The sequence below is a fragment of the Hemitrygon akajei genome, chromosome 13 (assembly GCF_048418815.1).
Source record: "Hemitrygon akajei chromosome 13, sHemAka1.3, whole genome shotgun sequence".
Taxonomy (NCBI): domain Eukaryota; kingdom Metazoa; phylum Chordata; class Chondrichthyes; order Myliobatiformes; family Dasyatidae; genus Hemitrygon; species Hemitrygon akajei.
Window position 1 is genome coordinate 18,967,415 of NC_133136.1, and position 27,936 is coordinate 18,995,350.

At 39.2% G+C, this 27,936-nt stretch overlaps 1 protein-coding gene across 12 annotated transcripts in view; it reads right to left on the reverse strand.

Moving 5' to 3' along the window:
* celf4 (CUGBP, Elav-like family member 4) overlaps positions 1–27,936 on the reverse strand; it is a 1,266,734-nt gene that overhangs the window by 692,980 nt on the left and 545,818 nt on the right. For all 12 annotated transcript variants that reach the window (XM_073064226.1, XM_073064224.1, XM_073064223.1 and 9 more), the window contains exon 3: positions 23,945–23,993. In XM_073064226.1, coding sequence (XP_072920327.1) covers positions 23,945–23,993 — 49 coding nt within the window. The remainder of the gene's footprint in view (positions 1–23,944; positions 23,994–27,936) is intronic.

Genomic DNA, 27,936 nt, shown 5'->3' on the forward strand with positions numbered 1-27,936 from the left:
GAGAAGTAATTACTTGAAAGTGAAAAGGTGTAAGACTACACAGGAAAGGACTGTTCTATTAATCAGGTAGCTCAAAAATTGTGGAGGCAAATGGTATAATTCCTTGCCTTTACATTCTATCATTTTATGATTCAATCAGATTCAACTTCCATCTGGGGAGGATTACAAAACAAGAGAACATAATTTTCAAATTTAAAGCATTTGGAAATGCAATCAGAAAATGTTTTTCTTCCACACCAAGTACAGTTGAGGTTCATAACTTGTTCCCCAAATGGCAGTGGAAACTGGCTTGCTGGAAATTTTGATGATAAACCTTGGTGGATTTTGGAGTCAGGAGATGATTAAGAGCTAGGGAAAAAGCTTCAGAGCAAAGTTAAGGTAAAGATCAACTAATATTTACAAAATGGTATAACCTACCTGAACCACTACCACTGAGAGACATAGAAAGACACAGTCCAGAAGCAGAGCCTTCACCTCACCAAATTCACACAGACCATCAATCACTCACTTACATTAATCCTACTCTAATCTAATTATTTTGTTCTCGTTACATTTGCAACAGTTCTTCCCCGATTCTACCACGAACAGTAAGGGAAATTTATAATAGCAAATTAACCTATCAACTAACACAGCCTTGTGAAAAAGGAGAGAAATAAAGCATTAGGGGAAAGCCATGAGTTTGCAGGAAGAACATTTCAGACTTCACACGGGCAGCACCCAAGGCCAGGACTGACCCCAGATCTTTGACATGTGAGGGAGGGAGGGTCTCTACAAGCTGCATCACTCTGCTGGCCTTTCATATGAAATATGCTATTTTATCGGTTTACAGTTTTGAGTTATCCCCAGAAACTCCCACCATCCAGGCCATGCTCTCTTCTCATGCTGTCATCAGGAAGGAGGTTCAGGAGCCTCAAGGCTCACACCACCAGGTTCAGGAAGAATGATTACCCTTCAATCATCAGGCTCTTGAGCCAGGGGGGATAACCACTCACCCCATCACTGATCTGTTCCCATAACCTATGGACTCACTTTCACCTGATGTTCTCAGTTCTTATTGCTTATCGAGGCACAACTGCGCAAGCGTATGGATGTCAGTGAGTTAGACCAGCGGGAAGAGTTTAAAAAGAAAACAACTTTATCGAGAGGGCATCTGAGGAGCGGGCGGAGGAGTAGTGGGAGTCAGAGTAGGAGGGCTTTGGCTCAATGGGGCTTTGGTGATAACGGGTCGAGGCTAGGTAAGTTACTTGTGAAGAACAGGAAGAATGTTTGCAAGGCTGATATTCTGTACTGGGTGACAGATGTGGGTTGTCCGGAAGACTCTAAGCCTCCCAGACAGCCACATCTGCGCCAGGTGTGTCAAGTTGCAGCTCCTTAGGGACCAGGTTAGGGAACTGGAGATGCAGCTCGAAGACCTTCATCTGGTCAGGGGAAGTGAGGAGGTGATAGAGAGGAGCTATAGGCAAGTAGTCACACTGGTGACTCGGGAGGCAGATAAGTCGGTAACAGTCAGGAGAGGGAAGGGCAAGAGTCATATACTAGAGAGTACCCCTGTGGCTGTTCCCCTTTAACAATAAATACTCATGTTTGAGTACTGTTGGGGGTGACGACATACCTGGGGGAAGCAACAGTAGCTGTGCCTTTGGCACAGAGTCTGGCCCTGTGGCTCAGAAGGGAAGGGAATGGAAGAGGGGACCCTATAGTTAGGGGGTCAGGCATGCGATTCTGTGGATGCAGGAAAGAAACGCGGATGGTAGTTTGTCTCCCAGGTCTGGGATGTTCCTGATTGTGTCCACGACATCCTGAAGTGGGAAGGTAGACAGCTAGAGGCCGTGGTACATAATGGTACCAATGACATAAGTAGGAAAAGGGAGGAGGTCCTGAAAACAGGTTACGGGGGGAGTTAGGAAGGGAGTTGAGAAGTAGGACGTCAAAGGTAGTAATCTCAGGATAACTGACTGTGCCACACGACAGTGAGTATAGGAATAGAGTGAGGCGGAGGATAAATGTGTGGCTTAGGGATTGGAACGGGGGCAGGGATTCAGATTTCTGCATCTTTGGGACCTCTTTAGGGACAGGAGTGACCTGAAAAAAAGGACGGGTTGCACTTGAATCCCAGGAGGACCAATATCCTGGCAGGGAGGTTTGCTAAGGCAATTGGGGAAAGTTTAAACTAGAATTGCTGAGGGGTGGGAATAAAACAGAGGAAGGTGGTTGGCTCACAAATAGAGAAAGCTTGTAGACAGTGTGAGAGGGAGGAGAGGCAGTGATAGAGAAGGGATGCACTCAGACTGATAGTTTGAAATGTATCTATTTTAATGCAAGGAGTATCACGAACAAAGTGGAGTACTTGGAGCTATATTGTTGTGGCCATTACAGAGACTTGGATGACTCAGGGACAGGAATGGCTACTGAGAGTGCCAGGCTGTAGATGTTTCAGAAAGGACAGGGAGGGAGGCAAAAGAGGTGGGGGCATGGCACTGCTAATCAGAGATAGTGTCACAGCTACAGAAAAGAGGAAGTCACAGAGGGGTTGTCTATGGAGCTTCTGTGGGTGGAAGTTAGAAACAGGAAGGGGTCAATAACTCTGCTGGGTGTTTTTTATAGACCACCCAATAGTAACAGGGACATCAAGGAGCAGATAGGGAAACAGATTCTAGAAAGGTGTAATAATAACAGGGTTGTTGTGATGGAAGATTTAAATTTCCCAAATATTGATTGACATCTCCCTAGAGCAAGTGGTTTAAATGGGGTGGAGTTTGTTAGGTGTGTTCAGGAAGGGTTCCTGACACAATATGTAGATAAGCCTCCAAGAGGAGAGGCTGTACTTGAGGCATGGGATCCACGGGGACATTGCTTTGTGGATCCAGAATTGGCTTGCCCACTGAAGGCAAAGAGTGGTTATAGATGGGTCATTTTCTGCATGGAGGTCGATGACCAGTGGTCTGGGACCCCTTCTCTTTGTGATTTTTATAAATGACCTGGATGAGGAAGTGGAGGGATGGGTTAGTAAATTTGCTGATGACACAAAGGCTAGGGGTGTTGTCGATAGTGTGGAGGACTGTCAGAGGTTACAGTGGGACATTGATAGGATGTAAAACTGGGTTAAGAAGTGGTAGATGGAGTTCAACCCAGATGGCAGAATATAGTACTAACTGTGGAGGATCAGAGGAATCTTGGGGTCCGGGTCCATAGGACACTCATAGCTGCTGCACAGGTTGACTCTGTGGTTAAGAAGCCATACGGTACATTGGCCTTCATCAACCGTGGGATTAAGTCGAGTGGTAATGTTACAGCTATATAGGACCCTGGTCAGACCCCATTTGGAGTACTGTGCTCAGTTTTGGTCACCTCACTATAGGAAGGATGTGGCAATTATAGAAGGGGTGCAGAGGAGATTTACCAGGATGTTGCCTGGATTGGGGAGCATGCCTTATAAGAATGGGTTGAGTGAACTTGACCTTTTCTCCTTGGAGCGACGGAGGATGAGAGGTGATTTGATTCAGGTGTATAAGATGATTAGAGGCATTGATTGCATGGATAGTCAGAGGCTTTTTTGCAGGGCTGAAATGGCTAACACAAGAGGGCACAGTTTTAAGGTGCTTGGAAGTAGGTACAGAGGAGATGTCAGGGTTAAGTTTTTTATCCAGAGAGTGGTGAGTGCGTGGAATGGGCTGCCGGTGACGGTGGTGGAGGTGGATACGATAGGGTCTTTTAAGAGACTCCTGGATGGCTACATGGAGCTTAGAAAAATAGAGAAATATGGGTAAGCTTAGGTAATTTCTAAGGTAGGGACATGTTCGGCACAACTTTGTGGGTTGAAGGGCCTGTATTGTGCTGCAGGTTTTCTATGTTTCTATTTATTTATTATTATTATTATTTTTGTATTTGCACAATTTGTTGCCACACAGCTGTCCACTAACTTAATGCTAGTCTAATCACAGAACATTTTACAATGACCAATTAAACTACCAACCAGTATGTCTTTGGACTGTGGGAGGAAACTGGAGGAACCAGAGGAAACCCACGTGGTCACGGGGAGAATGTACAAACTCCTTACAGGCAACATTGGGAATTGAACCTGGGTTGCCCGTATTGTAAAGCATTGTGCTAACCACTACGCTACCATGCTGCCCCACAGTATATTACAATGACAGTAGCCAGCATTGTAACAAGGGTTTATGTTATGAGCCTCAAGGATATAATATCACTTAACAATGTCAAAGATGCACTTTAATTCACAGAGGGTAAAAAGGTCCACTTGCAGAGGACTGCTGATATAGAACCCAAGAGACTATCAAGTGTTAATTGCTGCAAAACACATGATATTGGTAGTCATTGATTTCATTCAATAAATACTTAGAAGAATGCAACCTTCAATAAAACTAATCGTAACAGCTTTGTATGAATTTTAAAAAAAGAGCAAAATCTCTGGGTTTGGACAATAAGATTTAGAATTCCTTTTATCTAAGCACCTGCTAGGTACTGACAATTTATTGCATAAATTATTGAAAAATAACATGGTTCAGGTGTTATTTATAAAAAAGAACTCTTTTGAAATCTGAACCCTCATGTAAATTAGTGCCTCGTTATCACTCCAGGTACCCATTATTTCCTTAGCAATTCCCTTTTTACCAATATATTTTTTTCTCCACTGCGGCTGAATAACATATGTTGAATGGCTCCTTCTTTATGATATTTAATAGCACCTCTGATAAGGTAACAGCTTGCTCATAGCATCATAAAGAAGCTTAACTGCCCTCCTCGCAAGTGTCTATGCATAAACATTGTTTTAATAAAATGGAACATTGGTTTCTCTCTCTAATTTTTAGTTGTATTACTAATTAAACACACTATGCACAATACCAGAAAACTGAAAGGTTAACCCTGCACTACGGTTGAAAAGGGAGGCCACCCCAAGTGAATTCCGGCAGGTGGTGTCAGGAAGTAAGTTCAAACCCCTTCATCGTCATGCTGACTGCATTGTAACTACAACCAGCACAAAGCAAATTTTAAAGCTTTAATGTTGGTGTAAGTTTGATGTATCTTTAATGTAATATAAGTTTATTATTGTCCCTTCACTACCATTAAAAAAAAACTATTTTTTCCCCACTGGCCACAGTGCCATGCAAAAATTAATGTAACACAGTATTTGTGTCTCACTGACACTCAAAGAATGTGCCTGTTCCAAATGCGTACCATAGTAAGGAATATTATCAGATTTTATGACTTTTTTATTGTGAAGAAACAAGTCTGTGTCCATGCTGGTGATTGTCTTGTCAGTCACAGACCCTCAAAAATCCCAGTTATTTGTAGGGGATATCTGTGCACTAGGGAGTGAATTGCACGTATTAAATCAGAAACAGAAAATGTAGGAAAAACTTCGCAGATCTGGCAGGAAAAAGGGTTAAACTTTTAGGGTAATATTCTTTCAGGTCAGTAGTCTGAAATACCTACCCCATTTCTCCCACTACAGATGGTCCCTCATTAGCTCAGGACTGCCAGCATTTTCAGATTTTTTTAAAATTTCAGAATTCTGCAGTATTTTGCTTTTAAACACATAAAGGTGTTAGAATTTTTTTTGATAAAAGTGGTTCCAAAAGTGGATTTCAAAAGGAGTTCAATTTTATAAATGACAGCTGAAACATGTCATAAAATGGTTGGCAGTGATTCAGCTCTATATCCAAGTACTATGTAGTGTATTCTTAACCTTGCACAAAAATGGATGGTGCACTCTAATCATTCGTGGCAAATGGATCGAATCTTCTTGAGCCAGTCGATAAGTACTTTCCTCCTTACAGTGCAGACACATAGAAAATTCCTCTATGTCACAGTAAGTAGAGCTTGCAGGTAAAGCAAAGAGAGGGAGAAGGCCAAGGACAGTTGACTGATGAACAATTATACTGGCGGCCATTTGGTGACTCTTGCGAGTATTTTGGTTAGTTCATGGTGGGATAGTTATTGAATTCTCAGGAGAAAAACTGCAGGACTTTAACTAGTAATTCACTTCTCTCAAAATAACTCAACAAAATGGAAGGACAAAACTCAGCAACGTAGAATGCTGAAGATGTGGCTCTTAGAAACAATACATATGAAAGAAAGGTTGCAATTTTAACATGAAGGGTCACATTTTGTAAGTTAATAGGTTCTAAAGAAAACCCAACACGTGCTTTGTCTCTTAATTAGAACTGAACAAGATTCCATACTTAGTATTATTTTCATTATTTATGTTTAGCTTAGGTTTGTTGAGCATGTGCAGTGAGGCACTTTGCGGTCAGTGGCGGAAAGAAAAGGTAGGAACTGAGAGAGGTGATAACCTGGGGAGATCAGGAGGTTCAGGAACTGGAACGCGAAGTATAAGTGCTTATGAGCACCAGTTAGTTGAAGGAAATAAGATATGAGCATGAGAAGGTGATCCTCTCAGAAGTCTAAGTCTACATGGGAGGAAGAAGCACAAATAGGCAAAGTAGAGAGGCAAGGTGAAGTGACGTTTAAGAACAGCAGATTTAGAGAGAGAGAGAGAGAGAGATGCCTAGTAAATTTGATTAGAATTATTGGAAAAGCCATTGTATTTCATTTTTTCTGCTTCTTTTCATTCATAAAGGGTCCTTCTCCCTCTGCATCTTTGTCCCTATCTTCAGTACTATCCAAATACTTCAGGAGTTCAAGCTATGGCTTGTAGTATAGGTTTCATGAATACCTCCTTCATAAGATGCCCTAGTCTAGATTTATATTTTGTGTGTCTATATTTTACTAATATTTTATATATGCTTGCTGTATTATATGTGCAATATCTGCCTTCTGCTGTGTATGATCGTTGGTACTGTGTTTTGCACCTTGGCCCTGAAGTAGCACTATTTGGCTGTTTTCATTGGTATTCAGGTGTTGTTGAATGACAGTTACACTTGAACCTGAGTCCTGAAGGAGGGTCTCAGCCCAAAATGTCAACTGTTTACTCCTTTCCATTGAGGCTGCCTGACTCGCTGTGTTCCTTCAGCCTTTTGTGTGTGTTGCTTTGGATTTCTAGCATCTGCAGAATTTCTTCTGTTTGAACTTGAACTTAGAGTCTTGATACATAATGAATCCGAGCTAAGATCTTATATCCTGACACTCCCATTGCAGTTTCATTTCACTTTTCAAACTTTTGATTACAAATTAACATTCACCTTTTACGATCCATTTCATGCATCTGCATGAGAATTAGGATATTCGTGAAAAACCTAGGTAATATCTCCAGAGACATGAAAGACTGCTGATGCTAGAATCTCAAGCAGCAGCTATGGAGGGAAATAAACATTCAACCTGTCAGCTTGAGACTCTCTCAAACGACCATGATACCTTTGATGGAATGGCCTGTCACAATTGGCTCCAACTCACAAAAAGGTACAAGTTTATCAAGGGGATTACACAAACATCTTTTAATGAGGTGGATTGTTTAGCGATGCTACACTTTTTCTTGGAGATGTTTATGGAGAAAAGCGGTGAACAGGATTTGGCTGGGCTGTCAGTGACTCTTCATCAACTTCTGCAAAGTTTCTTCTTTATTTTACAATGCAGGTCCTAGGTTACATCTTTAACAACCAAGCTCTGCCAGGAATGGCAGTGGGTCAAATCATTAGAACTATTTCCAGTGCTGGACAAACATTAGGGATGCTAAGGCGCACAGAAGAACCTCGGGCAAAATTGTCCATGGTCACCAAATGACCCAGTAAAAATAGACAGTGTAATCTAATGTGTGTAAAATGGCTTTTATACAAAAATTATATGTTATGATCACACACATTTATGCCCAATTTCAAAACTTTTATTTACTACTTCGTCAAAGAGCAAACTTGTAAAGGGAAGGTAGCATTTTTCTATAGAATGAGGATTTGTTACCTTTGCAAAGCTTCCCAAACATTCAATATGCAAATATAATTCACTTAAAATATTTCACGATAGTGTAAAATGACACTCATATAATGTCACTGTGATAAAGGTAATGCTCCAAGTAGATCAGTGACCTTATGCATGGCAGAAAATCGAGGGCAGGATACAAAGTGAATCCAAATGCCTCGATTCAATGGTGTAGAATTGCCCTTGGACATCAAAATAGTTTAATGATTCAAAACGGTCCCACCTTCAGTTGGTGGTTCGGATGATCGGGGTACAGCAAAAGGCTAATTACACTGGCATTGACCTTTAGTACAACGTGCAGTTGTAGAGGCACAAATGCAATGACCCGATGATCTGAATTACCAAGTAAAGATGAGACTGTTTTGAGACATTAAATTATTTTGACAGCAGTTTCTTTTTGTTATTTTATTGTTTATTGAGATACAGTGCGGAGTGGGCCCTTCTGGCCCTTCGACCGGTGCCGCATATCAATCCCCCGATTTAATCCTGACTAATCAGAGGTCAACTTACAATGGCCAAATAACCTACCAACTGGTATGTCTTTGGACTGTGACAGGAAACCGACACGGTCACGTGGAGAATGTACAAATTCTTTACAGGCAGCAGCATGAATTGCACCCAAGTCATAGGTAAAGCATGTGCTAACCATGATGATACTGTGCCACCCCATTGTCTTGAACCCATTATTTTTAGCTCTAGTTAACCCCTGTAAACGTCTAGTTACTCGCACATGACAAATTTTCTTGATGTTACCCCTCAGCACCGCCTCGATGTTATCCTGGCTTTTCGCTTGGCACTGTCCCGCCATTGCCCAGCCAACCCCTGAGTGCCGTAACTTCACTGGTCTGATCACTTTGTTTAAAACACTTTGCATTGAACCAAGCACCAGATAAACATCTGATGTTTTTGGTCTGTTCATATATTTGAAATACCTTCACAAACAAGAGAAAATCTGCAGATGCTGGAAATCCAAGCTACACACACAAAATGCTGAGTTCCTGCGGTATTTGAAATACCTGCCTGTTTTCACCTTAGCTGAAAGCCTCAGTTCAGTTGATCTTAATAGCATTCGCTCAGTTCTAACATAAACCTATTTACTTAAATGCTAATAACAACATGGATTAAAACTACAGCTCCCTTTAGGATATTTAATAGGAAGTGAAATTACCTTATGAATAGATCCATTCCAATGAAACAGTGAAAGTGAATATTTTACTGAGTCCCAGCTTGTTTGGTAAAATACATTTAAGATAAGGCTCTAAAAGTCAGCAGATTACTTTATAAATAACTACATTGCTTGTAAATAGAAATGTTAACAAAACGCATTTTAAGCTGACGTTTCATTAAAAAGAAAAGATGGGTCTTTGAAAAGAGAGAAGGTAATAAATATTCATAGATGTGTTGATGCACAGTTTCAGTCTATTGGGCTTTTGTAAATGTTTTCTATGTTGTGATTAAAATGTTGCCCATATAAAATATAAATTCACATTTCTCTCGCATAAACACTCCTACCCCACCACCCCTCACCCAAACACAGATATATATCTCGAACATTCTGTTCAACTCAGTAAGTTTTGGGTTTTGATAAAGCAACTAAAGGTTATCTTTCGTATGTATCATTGACTTAGTCCATTAGTTTAGTAGTGAAACAAACACAACACCCCCTAGCATTATACTGTCAATAGCTATCCAGCAAGCATAGAAGCACTATTAACAGAATGCCTCAGAGCTATGTATTGAAAGAAAATGAGATGTTGCTGCAGGCAAAAACCTTCTCTATCCATTGTATCTCCAGCTTGTCGAGCTTCACAGCAGAGCAACGTGTTTCATACTTTTGCTCGACAACAAATAAGGTTTGTTTTGAAACTCTCCTCTAATGCCTGTCCTTGCAACTTTGAGACCCAGATTTAATCCACATCAGGCATTTGGAATGAATATCTCATCTCCCTCTGACAGCTGGTAACTAACACATCCTCCAGCTTGGTGCTTTTCATAAGTCCTTAGAGAAGAAGAAATGAGAGTCTGGAGAATAAACATGTCACATTGGTTCAGGTGAGAGTGCTTTAATGTAAAACACAGAGTAACGTAGTGAGAGCCTAGCACTGAATGATCTATGTTATAGTTAACTTGGAAGAATTTAATGTTGTCAGTGGATAGAATATGAAATGTTCAATTCTCCAAGACCTTCATCGATAAACAAAAGAGATCACTTTTTGACACAATCTTACAACGTGCAGCATTCATCATAACATTGTGTGTAGCCTTGTTGTTTACATTCAGTTCGTTTCACCTCGGCCAACAAAAAAATCATGGAATCAATGGGAATGGTCATTCAGACAACATTACATTACCAATACAATGGCAGATAATTCAGTTTAGACCAAGCCATCCACATTAGATGTGGAATATAATATTTGAATTGTTGAAGAAAATTGTTTTAATTTTATCAATATTATTTAATCCCTTTCTCCCTGCTCCACCCCCCCCCAACTATTCCTTTGTTCTGTGGAACCTTTGCAGATAAACTGACACCGTTTAAATCAATTTGCTATGGAATAGTATTCTCTATTTGCAAAGCTGATGCCTGTAAAAACATTAACCTACTGAACAAATTCCCCCTCCTTCCTTTGTTCCCTATTTCTTCCCTATTTCTTTTATTTCTTCTCACCTGCACATTTCTTCCCCCGGGTCCCCTCCTCCTCCCCTTTCTCCTGTCGTCCACTCCCCTCTCCTATCAGATTTTTTCTTCTCCAGCCCTTGACCTTTCCCACCCACCTGGCTTCACCTATCATCTTCCAGCTAGCCTCTTTCCTCTACCACCCCAGCTTTTTATTCTGACATTTTTCCCTTCCTTCTTAGTCCTGAAGAAGGTCTTGGCCTGAAATGATGACTGTTTACTTTTTTCCTTGGGCGTTGCCTGACACGCCGAGTTGCTCCAGTGTTCTGTATGTGTGGCTCTGGATTTCCAGCATCTGCAGACTTTCTCGTGTTTGTGACCTACCTTTTGTTGCTCAACAGAGTGAAAGATGATGAAAAAAGAGCCTCTTTATCAGCTTGGACATACAATGATACTTTTTCAATTCGAATATTTTAAATCAGAAAGCTATTCTAATAATCGTAACTCCACTTAAATACTTAAACATGCAGAAGTGTCCAATTGACCTTCAAAAAGTAGGGAACTAATCCAAACGTCTTCACTGAAGTACAGTTACATCTTTCCAAGCTGCAAGAAGTGTAGCTTTCTTTGGAAACACATTAAAACTCAGCTGATCTGGGCAAGGTTCAGAAGCTCGTTGGTGAAACATTGACAAATAGTTTGTTTGAAAAGTCAAGCAAAGGACAATGTTTTGAAAATGGATCTGTCAATCAATATTATAATAACACAATGGTCAGCAATTATCAGAATTTATTGATCTAGCTGAGTAAGAAGACTTTAGGTTGAAATGGAATATGTACAAACTCCAAAGTGAAAGAACATCATGCTTTATTGAATGATGTACAATTAGAATTTGATTTCAAGTTTCAAAGCCTCCACTATTTTTTTGGTTTTATGGTGTAGTCTCCAGTATTGTATTTCAGCCTTTCCTTGCTGACTGTAATGATTTGTATTAATGAATTGACATTATTGACAGTGGCATCACTGAGATTTTTCCCAGAGCCATGATTTGTTAGACCCATTAAACATTGTCAAGGAGCAGCATATCATTTTTCCAAATGTATAATGAATTGTAAATGTTGCAGAATACTTTCTATTTCAGAAATAGACTGGCACTGTGTCTTTGCCAGACTGGATCATGTTCCTTTCTATTGAAGCCAGACATTCATTCTTAGGTAAGGCTGTTTGATGTGGCTGTTTCATGGTCTGTCAAAGGTGAAAGGTCAGCCCACCTGATCTCCACTGCCATAGGTTAACTCTACCACAATTAAAATTTGATTTAAAGCAGCTGTCATACTTAACCTTACGGGAAGCATCTGAAAACTCAGCCCTGGCAAGATTCATACTGATGCCACCAGCAATAATGCCAGTTTATTAATACAAATCACCTTAGTAACTGCAACTAACAGTGAAGCCAACACCAGAGATCTCGGTACAAATAAAACAAAGAGAAATGCTTAGGAGCTGATATTTGCTGGTAACGTTGCAGGCAGGGCTGGTTTTAGGTGAACAGTGTTCAAGGGCTTTGTTATTTCAAGAAAAGGATGCATAACTTGCAAGCCTGCTGAAACCAGATTTGTGGACCACTTCTGAAAATGTTGTAAATCAATTTTTTTTTTGTTCATTCCACCCAGAATTAAACAATGATCAATCTGCTTCACTGAGAGATAACATGAATGCCAAATCAAAGATCGTCTGCTGGGAAGGACGAGTGAGAAGTGCATAAAGTTTGTCAACTGCTTATCCTGCTCTCAACTATTAACTAGGCTTGATTCTCATACACACATACATGACAATGTAGACTGAAAAGTCATTACTTCTAAAACTATGAATAACCTACACTGTTTTCAAAGTCAGAATAAAAATGCAGAGCTGATCTACAGCACAGTGTGCTAGAAGTATTTTAATGAAATTGTCGCACACTTATCAGATTATTTTAATGATAATTCTGTATGATTTCAAGCTCAGCTAGCAGAATGAATTTAGATTGCTTACTATTCTGTGATATAATCAAATTGATAAAATTACTATGCTCTCACACCTTTCCAATAATATGAATTTAATCAAGATAATAAATTGTATGGAAGATCAGATTTAAAACCACATAACGTTTAGTAGCCATTCTCACCAGTTGAACAGGTAATTACCCCAAATTACTGACATTTCACTGCATATTTTGACTTCTTGTTCCATTACTAAGATAACTTCTTAGTAATACCTCATTCCAAAAATTTCATCCCTGATTTAGTGGGAAAGTGTATTCTTAAGCAATCTGATGATTTTAATATATAATGGAACATTTGCACAGTTGATTACTTCATAATCGAAAAACAAGAGGAATTGTTCAAACATGATTATCCCAGCACCGATGAAAATTGGCCATTACAGCAAACAGAAAAATAGTTCTAAGTCATGACATGCACTTATCCAATTTAACAATTAAACAAAATATTGATAAATGAAAGGAAGCAATTTTCTATCATTTTTTTAAACTTTGCAATCTTTCAAGTATATGTCTGCATCTAATGTAACACAAACAAAATGCTGGAGGAACTCACCAAGTCTGGCAGCATCTATAGAAAGGAATAATGAGTCGACATTTCAGGCCAAGTCCTGATGACGGGTCTTGGCCTGAGATCTTGACTCTTTATTCCTTTCCATAGATGCTGCCAGACCTGCTGAGCTTCTCCAGCATTTGTGCACGTTACCCCGGATTTCAAGCATCTGCAGAATCTCTGGTGCATACGCATGGTCTTTTGTTTTCAAGAAGGAGATGATGGTTTGCCTGAAGTAGGTCTGGTGGAGATTCTGTCAATGATTGGAATTAAGCAGCCTTTAGATGGGTCTAATACAGGATCTTTTTCTTGCTGCTGAAATCTCTAACCTGTTCTGCATTGAAGGCACATTTGCAGTTTACACATATAGAATTGTGAAGTGGATTCAAGGTGCTAAGATCACTGGTGGGACAGTTTGATTAAATATTCAATAAAAAAGGCACATGTTCTTTCCAAACAGGATGAAAAAATAATTAAATGCTGCCTCTCATGCCCTAGATAAGCACACTCTTCATCTAAACAGAAGTGCAGTATTGACGAAGAATTTCAATAAATTCAATGCATCAAATTATGTTCCTTGTAGAAAATTGCTTAAAATTTGAAGTACAAGTTTCTCAACTATTTCACTGTTTTCTGATGTTTAATATTCTGATTAATATACATATATTATCCACTGATAGGTTTCACTGAGTCATTTTCCACTGTCCCTATTTCAACATTTTAAATCGGAATTCCTTCTTCAATCAAAAACTGCTGCACAATTGTCCAGCTTCTAATACTGTCATCAATACAGATTATCTGTTGTTAAAAGCAACAGCTTGCGTAGATACTTGGAAACAGCAGCATGCTTAGATATCGAAGCTCCTATTTTCATTTATATATATATGCCAATAAAAGTAAACTGGAGAAGCAAATATTAAATAAAGTTCTAATGTCCTTCCTATCATTAGTGAACACAGGGAAATATTGTTCCCTAACACTTGGACACAAATATAAACTGTTGTATTGTTTGTTGCCCTCCTTCGAACTGATTTATCTCAAAGTTAATTAAATAGTATAAGGAAGATTTCACTAAAATTTTCTATCTTTTCTATCATGAGTTAAAAGAACTGAAGCACATATCTTGTTAACTCACTGTACGTTTATAATGATTTGATATTCTAGACAGATAATTTTCTAATGTTCTTTCATCTTTTATCTTTAATTATAGTAAAGGATGAGTCTATGGCAAGCACACTTTTTCCAATGGTTTCTCTGAATCAATGCAGAATACGCACAATAAGATATTTTTAAGATAGTAATTTGCAATGTAGATTTGTATATTCTGCAAGGGTCAGGGATTTCCAGCGAACATGGCTTCATGCTGGTTATCATTTCTCCATTGTCAGTTGAAAAGAAATAATTTTTCAGTACCCCATTCATCAAAGCTTAATGAAGCACAGAGTAAAAGATTACTCCATGGCCAAGAGGAAAGCATTTGCTTTGAATGTTTCATTTGCTAGAGGAAACAAATCTCGCCTCTGATTTCACATCGTGGGTTTTAGGCTACCATTTGCCTAAGTAATATCCTTTAACTGGATCCTGATCTAACACCTTACATCTACTATCAATGAGCGTCAGATCAAGTGTGACGATTGAAGCAAGCCTTACACTCTTAAGGCTAATGCCTATTAATTTCAGAAAAGTTATTAAAGATGATGGACTACACCAACAGACATGACAGGACAAAAGAATTCATTCCTCCATGGAAGCGACAGGGTGGTGTAGTGATGAGCACTACGCTTTAAAGTACCAGCGACCCTGGTTCAATTCCCATTGCTGACTGTAAGGAGTTTGTACGTTCTCCCCCTGACTGTGTGGATTTCCTCCGTGTCTCTGGTTTCCTCCCACAGTCCAAAGACGTACCTGTTAATTGGTCATTGTAAACTGTCCCGTGATTACTCTTGGATTAAATTGGGGATTGCGGGGTGGCACAGCTCGAAGAGCCAGAAGAACCTATTCCACTCTTTACCTCAATAAATAAATAAATAACAACACAATTTGCTTTACTCCACAGGATACATTCTGCACTCTGACCAGTGAACAATGAAGGTTGGCGAGGCAGGTGCAACAATATAGACTTGAATCTCCATTTGACAATAACAAAGCAGGAGTTGGTTTGCAAATCAATTTAATATTGTGTGAATTCACAATAAGCACGGAAAAAGCTCAATGTTTGCCAGGTTTCCTTTTAATAAATTGAAAATGCCATGCAGAGTCAAAATGTAAGGTATATTTTCCTTAACTTGCAACTTTTGATAAGATTAGTGAAATTTTGGACAAAATATAAATGGTAGCTGAATAGCTTCTATTCAAATATATTTCACCCATATCCAAGCTGAAAGATATGACAGTGAGCAGTCTGACAGATCTCTATGTCATTAGGAAAATAAACTTTATGTTTGTTCAAAAATCTGCATGCTTCAGGTTTGGGTAGAGACAAGTATAAAATTGTGAATGCGTAATTTAGTTTTTCAAAAGCTCAAAAGAATCCAGTGCAGCAAGCAATAAATATGGAAGCAGATAAAGCAGTCTGCTCTGAAATAAGATATAAGCCACTAGCTTCAGTTATCTCTGGCCAACATGTCAGCTGTTGGTCCCAAATGAAGGCTGGGGCTTGCAGGGAAGAACTCATGGATCTCACTAGGTTAAAGTAGAATCAAGTACAATCAACGGGCAATTCAATACCTGTGCTAAAACTTTTCAGTATTTAACTCCTATGGATTTAGAACTGTTTAAATTCATGAACTTGGAATACCAGGGAATATCGATAATACTAGTCAAATTGTCCAGAGAAGAATTAAATTTAATCCCATTACAAATGTATGGGATTTTCAGTACTTTTTTAAAAGTCTGGTAATAAAAAATATTGCTAACTGTAAATAAGACCATAAGACATAGGAGCAGAATTAGGCCATTCAGCCCATCGAGTGCTCCACCATTCCATCATGGCTGATCCTGGATCCCACTCAACACCATACACCTGCCTTCTCGCCATATTCTTTGATGCTCTGACTGATAAGGAAAGTATCAACTTCCACCTTTAGTATACCTACAGACTTGGCCTCCACCACAGACTGTGGCAGAGCATTTCAGATTCACTACTCACTGGCTAAAAAAAAAAATTGATTACCTCTGTTCTAAAAGGCCACCCCTCAGTTTTGAGGCTATGCCCTCTAATTATGAAAACTCCCACCACAGGAAACAGCATCTCCACATTCACCCTATCTATTCCTTTCAACATTCGGTAGGTTTCAATGATATCGCCATGAATTCTTCTAAATTCCAGTGAGTACAGTCCTAAAGCTGCCAAACACTCCTCATATGTTAACGCCTTCATTCCTGGAATTATCCTCATCAACCTCCTCTGGACTCTTTCCAATGACAACACATCCTTTCTGAAATACTGGACCCAAAACTGTTGACAATACTCCAAGTGCAGCCTGACTTGTGTCTTATTAAAGCCTAGCATTATCTCCTTGCTTTTATGTACTCTATTCCCCTTGAAATAATTGCCAACATTGCAGTTGCCTTCTTTACCACAGTCTCAATATGCAAATGAACCTTCTGGAAGTCTTGCATAAGGACTCGCGTCCCTCTACACCTCTGATGTTTGAACCTTCTGCCCATTTAGATAATAGTCTGCCTATTGTTCCTTTTTGACAAAATGCATTATCATATATTTCCCAACACCCATATTCCATCTGCCACTTTCTTGCCCATTCTTCCAATTTGTCTAAGTCCTGCTGCAATTGCATTGCTTCCTCAGCACTACCTACCCCTCCACCTATCTTTGCATCATCTGCAAACTTTGCCACCACGCCATCAATTCTATTATCCAAATCACTGACAAACAATGTGGAAAGTAGCAGTCCCAATACTGACCCCTGAGGAACATCACTGGTCACTGGTAGCCAACCAGAAAAGGCCCCTTTTATTCCCACTCGCTGCCTCCTGCCTGTCAGCCCTATTCCTCTATCCATGCCAGTATCTTTCCTGTAATGCCATAGGATTTTATCTTGTTAAGCAGCCTTGTGTGTAGCACCTTATAAAATGCCTTCTGAAAATCTAAGTAAATGACATCCATTGCCTCTCATTTGTCCACTCTGCTTGTTGCTTCCTCAAAGAACTCTAACAGATTTGTCAGGCAAGATTTCCCTTTACAGAAACCATGCTGACTTTGGTCTATTTTATCATTAGTCTCCAAGTCTCCTGAAATCTCATCCTTAGTGGTAGACTCCAACTCTTTCCCAACCACTGAGGTTAGGCTAACTGGCCTATAATTTCCTTTATTTTGCCTTCCTCCTTTCATGAAGAGTGGAATGACATTTGCAATCTTCCAGTCCTCTGGGACCATGCCAGAATTAAGTAATTCTTGAAGATCATGACCAATGCATCTGTTATCTCTTCAGCAACCTCTCTCAGGACTCTGGGATCAAATATATGATCAGGTGCCACATAGCCATGCCTGTTTTACTAATATACTGAGGCTACTTGGAGAAAGGTCTCTGTCGGCCTTGTCTTATCAATTATGAGATTCCATAGCCCACTGAGCTGCCCTGAGAAGAGCCTGTTTGTATCCTAGAGTGGGACTCTTGGTGATGCCATCCACAAACCACGGATGATTAACTATTTACTATTAATATACTCTTCAACAGTTTCCTCATATTCAGTGTAGCTGTACCACTGTTTAAAAGTAAGGACATGGCCATTCCTGGATTCACTGTCAGCTTGCACAGTAACTCCTGATCAATGCTATAGTATTTCAAGGGAATGAGCCATTGTATTTTGCTGTTTAACCAACTCAAAATGTGTTCATATCCAAATTCAGAGCAGAAATTAATTCCACCAACCGTGTTTAATTAAAAAATATCTTTAAAGCAATGAAATATACTAACCATGTGGTTTTAAGTTACTTTTACAGCTTGTATAGCTTTGAAGTTATGTGCCTGTGATACAGCTACAAGTAAGTTTTTTTATTGCACCTATTCATACATGTACTTGCGAATATGATAATAAACTCGACTTTGACTTTGAACCAGGCTCAACTCATGAATGATCTCTGAAATGACTAATACATATGCCAATCAAACTCAAGAAAGGCAGGTGATACTTACTTTACACTTGGGGAGCCGCATAATCAAATAGAAAATTCATGGGCAGAGATCTGATCTAACTAATTGATAAGTGTTTTTTATTATAGTGATTTCATGATATGAAGAGTTTTGATTTTATTTAAATGTTCTATCAGCAACACCATTTGGAAATTGAGGCAAACTATTCAATCTGTATTATGTATTACATATAGAACAATGGTTTCAGGTTTGATTTTTGAAAAAGTAAGATGGTCTGATAGCTTTTCATAAACTTAGTTACACTGAAAACATACAGTAAACAAGTCTTCACTTCACAAATTGTGACCTATAATTCCATGAATTCATTATGGGATACATTTTGAATAAATGGGTCAGGGATACAGTCAATCTTCTCTGGTGCAGTTCCATCTTTCTCAAAACAGAGATTTTTCTCATCCTCCCTGATGGTGTTGCATTGCTAGGAGTAAATAAAATGAAGCAAATATTTGAAGAAAGAGCATCAAAGTATGTCAGTAAGCAGATGCCTGTGATAAAGGAAGGCTTGATATTATGGTAGAGTTATTTATTGAGATACAGGGCCTTCTAGCCCTTCGAGCCATGCTGTCCAACAAATCCCAGTTTAACCCTGGCTTAATCACGGGACAATTTATAATGATCAATTTACCTACCAACCAGTATGTCTTTGGACTGTGGGAGGAAACCTGAGCACCCAGAGGAAACCCAGTCAGTCATGGGGAGAACATACAAACTCCTTACAGGCAGTGACAGGAATTGAACCTGGATTGGTGGTACTGTAAAACAAAGTGCTAGCTACTATGCTACCGTGCAGTGATGGACAGAGGGTTGAACCACAACTTGCATGCAAGATCACGATATATTTTGCTCAGTCAGAGGACTCTTCTACCACTTACAAATTCAAATGGCAATGCAAACTCCCAGTGGGAACTGTGTCAACTGGGCAGCCAATTACAATATTTAAAATGCATGATCTAATTGCTTACTGCAATGTGTTTTTCGCTTGTTTTCTTTGTTGCTGCTGTTGGCGTGATTTTTTTTAATGGGGGGGGGTTTGTGGAGGGGTTGATGTTCCATGGTTTTCTTTGTATTGTGGCTGTCTCAGGTATGTATACTGCATATATTATAAATTTACTTTGAATCTTTGAATACATGCAATTTTCTGTTGCACAATTTTTGGTATTTCAAGTATGTAATTATCTGTATAAAACATCCTTAAAACCCATGTAAAATGGTAGCATTGTCATTAATTGGATTGGATTATGTGATAAAAGAGATTAAATGATGACCTTTTAGTCTCTTCCCAAGACTCATAATTTTGGTGCTATATAATGGCCGCAGTAAAAAGGAATCTGCACTAATGACAGTTGAAAGTAGCACTGAAGTACATTGAGCAATGACTAAGCAGTTATAGTGATATCATCATTATAGTCTAATGATCCATGGCATCATATACCACAGAGAGTAACTGGTAGCATTAAATCAGTTCTCTCAAAAGTGCTAACACACTGAACTGTACTCTTTGTACTAGCATTTAATCAAACTTTGATCAGTACCGTTGAACTTTGCTTTCTAGTTCCACCCGTGTGGCCTGCGACTACATTCACTGAGGTAGAAAGGAACCTTTGCTCTGTTTGTACCTGTTGGCTTCTCTGTGTTTCCGTTCTCCCAACGTTCAGCTTCATTGGAGTCAGTGAACTGAATACTAGATGGTGACTGAAACGGGCCCAAATACTCCAGCATTCAGTTAACTGCTCAAATGGTTCGAATGTCTCAGTTTGATATCAGAGAAAGTATACAGTACACAACCTGAAATTCTTACTCTTTGCAGACATCCACACAAAAAGAATTTGAAGAATGAATGACACCCAATAATGTTCTTCTACTCCAATTTTCTCTTCCTGTATCATTCTCCAAATGGACCAAATTAAATCTTTTCATCTTTGAACCTTTGCAAGGATTTTCCAATCAACACTGAGATCACCTAAATTTATTTTTATTCTTTCCAGTCTTAATCTAGTATTATAGATGTGATCTTTCAAGAGTTCCTCAATAAATAAAAGCATAGAAAATAATTCTAATAGTCAATAAAATTCATAACAAAATATAAGCATTAAAGTGTATATATTGCGGCACAATGGATCTGTGATTTGAGTACAGCATCATAGGAAGGGATAGCTATAATGAGAGCTTACGCTTAACCACATCAACTGGGCTGCCATTCAATATTGCTGGGCACACTTACTTAGGCTAGAGTCAGAGAACCTCCTCACCGACCCTCTCCTTCAATGGGAGTTGGATAGTTAGGTTCAGTGGGGCCATAGCTGCAATTAGTCCTTAGAAACAGCCCCAATGCACACTAATGTGAAGCAAAGCTGAGTGGAGCTTCACCTCCCAGAGAAGCATGCCTTTTTTAATGTCTATATTCAGACATACAGTATGTAAAGACTATTAAGAGCACTAAAAATAATTAAAAGTAACAGAAAATTACTAAAGTAGAAATGAAGTTAATTAAGAACATATTAAAACACTCACTAATTAGTTAAAGCATTAAACATTAGCTACAGCAGGTGATTTCTTGCCCTTACATGTAATCAATATTTTGGGGACTAATTAACTTTCATTAATGTGCTGTTAGCTTAGGATCAGGCTTTCTGATAATATATTAAAGAGTTGTGCACTGTAAAGCCCTGATCAGTTAGCTTAAGGAAGCCCTCTTCACAACAAAGCCTATTTGACACCGATGTTATTCTGCACCGATAGATGGATAGGTCATACAATCTTTAATGCTCTTTGTCTGTTTCTCTCAGTTGAATCACCTTGCTACCCGTCTTTGGGAATTTTAGTAACTGATTTCACCATATTCTTAAAAATATAGAACACGGCATACTGGGCACAAAAGTGACTACAGATGTTGGAATCCGGAGTAACAAAGCACTGAATGAACTCGACGGGTCAAGAGGCATCTATGAGGACAGCTGATGTTTTGTGTTGAGACCAGATGAAGGGCCTTTATCTGAAATGTCAACTATCCCTTTCTCTCCATAGATGCTGCCTGGCCTGCTGAGTTCTTCCAGCCCTTTGAGTGTTGTACCAGAATGCAACAAATTTTAGTTTTAAGCTTTTTCTACAGTCGGCCCATTTACCAAGACTCTAATGAATCAGGAAGGTTATATGGCAGTAACTATTTCCAGCACTGCCAATGCACACTATGTAGGATTTTATTCCTATGGTAATTCAGGACCAAGGTTGGAAGGAGGAGAAAGTGTGTCCTCCAAAAATATTGTATGTGTTAGTTGGACATAGGTATGCTATAAAAAATATTGTTCCTTTTCATCCAGCTGCCGTTCAAAAGTCATTCCAGAGTGAGCCTGGAATAAGCTGAGAGTTTGATGCATCTTACCTTGAGCCAGCACAACTGTCCTGAACTGAGAGCTGAATTTCAAGGTATCAACCCCCTTAACTTTAGTCTAGGAATGGGTGACTGACATATGTGGCATGGCCACCTGCCTTTGAATGGGCTGCTGATCTGAACCGAAAAGCAAAATGTAGTATTCTATTCTTTTAAATTTTACTTACACACAATGTTCTTAATCAGTTTCTTGCACTTAAAGATGTCGAAAGAAAAATATTGTGATTTTAAATTTCTTAAACTTTTTTGACATCTCTTACTATAGCTAATGACAAGAGGTATTGAAAACCGATTCGAAGACCTTCGAAAAAGTTTTAAGTATCTCTTGTTATCAGGCACAGTTGTGGGAGTATTCAGGATCCACAGTACAGGCCACAGCACTGTTCACAGCTTGTTCAGATAAGTGACTGCAGTAGAAAGGCAATTAGATCCACAGGGTCAGAAATGCAAGTGCATCCAAGAATAGCCTGGGAAGCCATTGGGCTTGATCAAGCACAATCCTACCTGTCCTGTTGCAAACACACAGCTTCTAGGCTTTTTGAGACAGCATGTATATCACATTTTAGCAAGCAGTAAAACATACTGAACTCTTGGTAAAATATTGTAAATAAAATACAATTTACAAGGACTCAAGACATCAGATTGTAAGATGACTTTGTGGGTGAAGCCTCAAATTGTAGTCTACTCTGCTGGACTCCAAAGTAGTAACATATGTAGACCTAACAATAACTTAGCAATATACATACAGACCATGACTGAAATGAAGTCACCATTTAAACTTATTCCCACAACTACATCCTGTAGTTTAATGTCCTATTTTCATTTTAACCTATGGAGTAAATAGCTTGGATGGAAAAGATATGGTAAGATGATTTGAGAACTTAGGCACGAACTCTGATGTCAACTTTGCTTACTTTATACAAACTTTCATGAATGCAATACAAACGCTTTAAGAATCTTGAAATAAACTTTTCAAAAACTTGGTAGCCATACATGTCTCAAACTCGTTCAATATCTCGGCTGAATTCTGCTGTTTTGCAGAATATTCTGTTCTCTTTGCTAATTTTATTTAATGGTGCAGATCCTACTAACTTCTGCTTGCTGGACCAGTTGATATGACACCACTGAGATAACCATCATCATCATTATGTGCTGTGTCATATGACGTGGGCAATTATGGTCTGTAACCATAATTGTTCTTGGCAAATTTCTCTGCAGAAGTGGTTTTCCATTGCCTTCTGGGCAGTTTCTTAATCAGCTACTGGTGATTATAATATGCAATGCAGAGGTTCAGGATTTTCTGACAAAATTCCAGGTGCCCAGCAGCGAAGCCCAGTCCAGCTGCTGGCATTAATTTGAAGGATGCCATTGAAGTAGTACACTTGGGGAAACCTGGATCTGATAACCCAGTGACTTCAACAGGGATTTTATCACAAAGGATTAGAAGGCAAATGGCAAACTTAGTTACTTAATAAAAGAATACTTTACATCATTTCAATGTATTTAATCATTATACATCTTTCTGTAGTTTTTGTTAGCTTCATTTAAAAATTGTCAATTTAAAATTATTTATTACAACTTTAATAGTTCTTCATTCGCTAGATGTTGGGGATATTTTAAAACAATTAAATCACGCGGCAAAAGCCAGCCAAAAGCTACAGGTGTCAAAGGGTATAGGAGCATTTCCCTGTTGGGTCCTTTCACTGAGTGAAGAATCACTGTCATCTGTCAATGGGCCAGTGAGAAAGTTTCTCAACACCTCAGCCCTGAGGGTAAGTGGATCATAGCATAAGAAGTGAATCCAGATTAGTGGAACACATTTTCTGGCACAATAATTCCTTTATAGATTTTAGTCAAAGAATATTGCTCTCCATTAGAATTAGAAGGAATGCATTGAGTATAACAATGCAGGCAACGTGGCACTAGAAAACATACTTCAATCTTGTGATTTGAATTTATTTCAATGCCATTTTCATCTAAATTTTAGTCATCCATTCACCAGACTCCTAAGTCTATCTCAATATGCAAAGTTTTCGATTAAATGATTCAGTTATTCAACACACAAAACTAAATTGACAATTAATGCACTGAAAAAAAGCCACTGCAATTTTAAATGAAAATCTGTGCTGCCATGGAACCAAGACCTATGCTTTTAGAGAAAATAAATTGCAAAGGTTCTCAACCCTGCATCTGGTCTGATGGAGCCTTGCCTCCAAAGCAGAGCAATAACCAACTGACTACATTCACCAGCAAAACTTGGAGCAACAAAGACAACTACCTCCTCTGCTCTCACTGTCCGCTGGCTTCACCTGGATCGGCCTGTTCATCTGTAAATATAAAGAAGAAAAAATGGTCATTTCTGGTCAGTTATGATAAGATTACAGCTGAAGTACATTTGAGAGTCAAAACATTTCCTGCATTTCTTACCAGTAGGTATTATCACTGTAATGAATGCAACTGAATTTTGTAAACAACACCGAAAAATAGAGCAGCAGATTGTGATCAAAAAGATGTTATTCTGAGAACAGATAAATAAATGTCTGATACCAGAGGGCATGCATTGAAGGTGAGAAGGGGTAGGTTCAAGGGAGATCTGAGAGGTAAGGTTTTTATTCAGAGAGTTGTGGATGCCTGGTATGGTGATAGAGGCAAATACATTAGAGGCTTTTAAGTGACGTTTGGATAGGCACATGGCTGCAAGGAAGATGGAGGGATATGGTCATTGTGTAGGTAGGTGGGATTAGTATTTGGGTTCACTTTGTAGCCGGGTTGGCATGACATTGTGGGCTGAATGGCCTGATCCTGCGCTGTACTCTTCTAAGCTCTATGCTCTAGAGGTTGTACAAAACAACTTACATTTTTTAAAGTAATCTAATAACTCAGACCTAAAAAAAAAACTAATTGAATGATTGTTGACACCAAGAATAGAATTTGTATATCCCACTTCATATACTTCATTTGATTTACAAATTTGACAAATTAAAATTAAAGTGCATGCTACATATAAGTTTTGAATTGAATTATTGTAAGATACAAAATATTACAATTCCCCACTGAATTCTTAGCCACAATCAAGCACACAGTCACATTTAGGAACCTGTTAAAAACTAAAGGCCATGGAGGTGATAGTATTCAGTTTGGATAAAATGATGAGTAAACACAACTCAGGAGAGGCAAAGGTTCATAGTCACCACTCAATATTGACTGAAGATTTTCACCGTTCACTCTTTGAAGTGAATTTACAGATTGCAAGTGAGATCTCCTAGAATGGTGTTAAAGAGTAAGGTGGCTTTGGTGAGATGAAGAGTCTTACGCTTTCTTCATGAGCCAAGAATGTAAATATAAAGGATCCACATTTTTAAAATATTTAAACAATACTGCGATCCACTGTTTGAACAACTTCAACGGTGGCCCAGATAGGCTGGAAAGGCAGGGTGTCGAGACTGGAAGCGGGGGTCAGGCCAATTTTGCTCACTCTCCCGTGATGTTCACTCCTCTTCCTGTGATGCTCAAGCTGTGAATTTGCTCCCGCTGCTGTGCTTCATGTCTACAAAACTCGGCAGTGATTTGTCCCACTAATATGATGAACTGAGACTGAGGCTTTGGGCCTACTCTGAGGTGCTCCGGGGATTTTGATCTGAGGACTCAGTGAGGTTCAGAATGCTGTTGCCATTGCTCGCTTCTATTGTTTGCATGATAGAAACATAGAAAATAGGTGCAGGAGTAGGCCATTCGGCCCTTTGAGCCTGCACCGCCATTCATTATGATCATGGCTGATCATCCAACTCAGAACCCTGTACCTGCATTCTCTCCATACCCCCTGATCCCTTTAGCCACAGGGGCCATATCTAACTTCCTCTTAAATATAGCCAGTGAACCGGCCTCAACTGTTTCCTGTGGCAGAGAATTCCACAGATTCACCACTCTCTGTGTGAAGAAGTTTTTCCTCATCTCGGTCCTAAAAGGCTTCCCCTTTATCCTTAAACTGTGACCCCTCGTTCTGGACTTCCCCAGCATCGGAAACAATCTTCCTGTATCATATGATTTCCGTTTTATTCCCCCTTCTCTGTGCGCATTGAGGGTTGGTCTTTATGTTTTATTTAGTTGGGTTCTTTCGGGTTTCTTACATTGTGGATGCTTGCAAGCAGACAAATCTCAAGGTTGTATAATTTATACATTCTTTGATAATAAACGTATGTTGATCTTTAACTCCAAACCCAAAATTCAGCCATCATAGCTGCTGGATGGCAAACATCCCCCTTAAACTGAAGCCTCACAGCAATTGACCTTGGGAAGACCCGTGCTGCAGAAATCACCATCTCTTTGTTTCCTTTTGTTCAGTGCACAACTTAAAAAGAGGCGAGGAGTCATGAGAGACTGCAGTTTCTTTAATGTGGGGCAACAAACAATCTGCTGGAGGAATCTGCAGTGTCAGTTATGGGATATTTCAGATCAAAACACTGATTTAGGGCTGGTAGTTGTTAAGGTACCTTCCCGCACAGACGCTGCTCGGTTTACTGAGTTGATCCAGCAGAGTACAGATTGAACAGAGTGCAAAAACTCCAGAACACGCCAAGCATTTAAGTTTGGTGGGAAAGGGAGGGTGGAAGGAGAACCCCTTGACCATGTCTGCATGCTTCTATGCATTGAGTTGTTGCCACATGATTGGCTGATCAGATATTTGCATTAACAAGGTGTACCTAATAAAATGGACACTGGGTTTAATTCTGCTCCTTGATAATCCTAACCTCTTTACAACTGATGTTACTTTTTGATCTTCTCATTGAAGGTCCTTTCTTATTACTATCCATATATTATCCTTTATTATCAGAGTAATACCCTCAAAGAGACGAATATTTCAGAATATTCAGTCCCTAGCATCATCACGTTATAACTATGAGGACCTGAGTTATAGGGAAAGGTTGAAAAGGTTAGAAGATTATTCTCTGGACCACAGGAGTAGGAAGGGAGATTTGACAGAGGTACACAAAATTATGAGGGGTATAGATAGGATAAATGCAAGCAGGCTTTTTCCACTGAGGTTGGATGAGATTAAAAGTAGAGGCTGTGGGGTTAAGAATGAAAGGTGAAGTATTTACTCAGAGGGCAGTGAGAGTGTGGAATGAGCTGCCCGGGAAGTGGTGGATGTGGGGATGACTTCAACATTTAAGAGAAGTACATGAATGGGAGGGTATGGAGGGCAGTGGTCCAGGGACTAGGCAGAATAATAGCTCAGCGTGGACTAGATGGGGCAAAGTTGTGCAGTGCTCTTTGACTTTATGACTCTACAATGGTTTTCACTGTCTCACTGTAAGTCAAGCCGGAATATAGACAGTAGTGAAGCCGGAGCCTAAAGCTTTAATCTTGCTGTCTACATTACATGAAATGGATATAGAACAGATAGAAGAGTCTTCAAAATCACTCTGGTTTTGCAAAGTACTCATGGGCTTGGTAGGACATGAAAAGAAATATGGTAGACACAAGGGGTCAATATAGTCATTTTGAAAAGTAGCCAAGAGCTGAATCGAAAAGAATGAATTATGCGTAGCTGACGTAACGGTTAACGACATCTTCTCAAAACTGTAGGTAAACTTGGAGTAAGGAAATTCTGGCTAAATTGCCATCATCCATGTTGCTGGCTACAACTTGGGCAGAACTAAGACAGGGGTTCTTCCAGATGGAATACCAGGAGTTAGGGTCTACATCAACAGGGTAACAATATTCAGATTACTATTTCAGGCGTACTGTATGCAAATTGACACAAGATTAGAGAGCTAAATGCATGAACCAGAGAGTGGCAGGGGAGAAACCCATTTTGATTTAAGTGTTTCTGCGAAAAGAGTGGGAGCTATTCCTTAGAGAAATGTTTCACTTGTGTCAGGCTGTATTTCATTTAACTAACAACCCAGATAAGGCTTTGAACTAAATTAATAGGAAAGTTTAAGGAGATAAACTTGGAAAAATGAACGGAAAGGACAAGGTAATAGTGCAGGGAGGCAACATGGGTAATTATCTCAGCATGTGACAGGAAGAGACAAAGCACACCATAGTGGAGCAGAAAGTGAACTCAAAGTTGGGAAATACTAATGTGTTACAATTAAAGGATCATTATCTGAATCCACATGGCATTCATAACAAAAGATAGATACATTTCATGCACTAACTGAAATAACTGATCTTGATCTAATAAGAATTGTAAAGACATGCTCGTAATGTGAAGGAGGCTGGGAATTGAACATTCCAGGATATACATCCAATTCATAAAATAAA